This window comes from Echinococcus granulosus (genome assembly GCF_000524195.1).
Source record: "Echinococcus granulosus chromosome Unknown EG_S00537, whole genome shotgun sequence".
Lineage (NCBI taxonomy): Eukaryota > Metazoa > Platyhelminthes > Cestoda > Cyclophyllidea > Taeniidae > Echinococcus > Echinococcus granulosus.
In genome coordinates this window covers 1,412-2,720 of record NW_020170916.1, presented here as the reverse complement: position 1 = coordinate 2,720, position 1,309 = coordinate 1,412, and the positions used below count along the sequence as shown (strand labels likewise).

General features: G+C 45.9%; 1 protein-coding gene across 1 annotated transcript in view; it reads left to right on the top strand. All coding sequences in view use genetic code 11, as the record gives it.

Annotated features, from left to right (window-relative positions):
• Nucleotides 1-783: 783 nt before the first annotated feature.
• Nucleotides 784-1,309, top strand: part of EGR_11220 (hypothetical protein) — a gene marked incomplete at both ends in the record, with an annotated part of 1,224 nt that continues 698 nt past the window's right edge. Inside the window, one exon of the mRNA XM_024500467.1 lies at nt 784-824. Within this exon, the coding sequence (XP_024345119.1) occupies nt 784-824 (41 nt within the window). The remainder of the gene's footprint in view (nt 825-1,309) is intronic.

The window sequence follows — 1,309 nt, the reverse complement described above, 5'->3', positions numbered from 1 at the left end:
TTCGCCCTTTTGCGGGTGTCGTTCCACACTGTATTCCGATGTTACGAAACGACTTGTGTGTTTGAAAGGTGAAGGTGCTGCCATGAATATCAAGGCAACGTGGCGTGTGGTGCGCTTTTTGTCAAAGTTGGTGCAAGTTTATCTGTAGATGGTTGGTTGTTTTCAAGAGCGCTTCGATTCATATTAGCTTGCAACACAGGGTGGTTTCTAAGCCCTTATTTATATTTGGACTCTTTTTGGCGCTTCTCCACATCAGTCTGAGTAAATCAGTATCCCCGTACATTTTTAGAGTTATTTATAGGGATTTCTATGACCATCCTGTCTCGTTGTGTGTAATGATGAGACCGGTGAAAAGACAAAACTCGTGCATCAGGTGTCACTCGAGCTGAGAACTCGACGTTGGGAACTCATTCATTTCCTTTTCGACATCGCCTTAATTACTGATGCCCTGCTGGAGTTTGAGGTCGGCCTTGACTCTTAATGTCGAGCTCTCACAAAGTGTTTTTGAGTAAGCGACCCAGTTTGTGTCCTTTTGTAGATTGATGGTGGGAAAATGCCACTGTGGAAGATGTCACGAGTGCAGGTGGTTGAGAAAACCTATGCTGCTTAAGCGACTTCTAACTTACTAGCATCAAAAATGCTGATCGAAGGGCTAGACGTGAGTAGCTTGATTGGCAGCACATTGCACTTTGATGCGCGCAATCCGCACAACTTTGGTCTGAAGGTGCTACCATTGCTGGACAGGTTGAAGGTGCTCATAACCAAGTGTCGAGTGTTAGATGAATGACTGAAGATGGATGTAGCCTATTTCCTTATGATGAGCAGTATGAAAAACTCAAGAATCTGGTTGAGGTCAGTATGTCGAACTTTTCAATCAATTGAATCGTCAATACCTCAACAGCTACTGTTTTCTGAATAATTAGGTCAGCCCTTGATCGAGACTTGGAGAAGTGTGAACAGGTGGCGCACCACCTTTGGATCAGTCACGCTTCAACGCATTTTGTTTATACTGTGGAGGTGATAGACACCTTTTTCGAGGGAGGGAGAGTCGGAGCGTATGAAGGCGCTGGACAATTGCATGATACTCTGGCCCCGTTCTCGTCGCGTGAACCGGGCAGGCACCTGTGGGTTCTCTTATTCCACTTAAATCTATGTAAGTAGCTATAATCGCTTATCTGTGCGCCCCTCGTCCTTCCTGCTTGGTAGAGCACAAGGTTGACAAATAGCACCTCCTGATGCGCCTTCAACAGGGTATATGTTTGGCAAGGTCGCCTACTTCTCTTACGTGGCGTGCAGATCGGCTGATTAC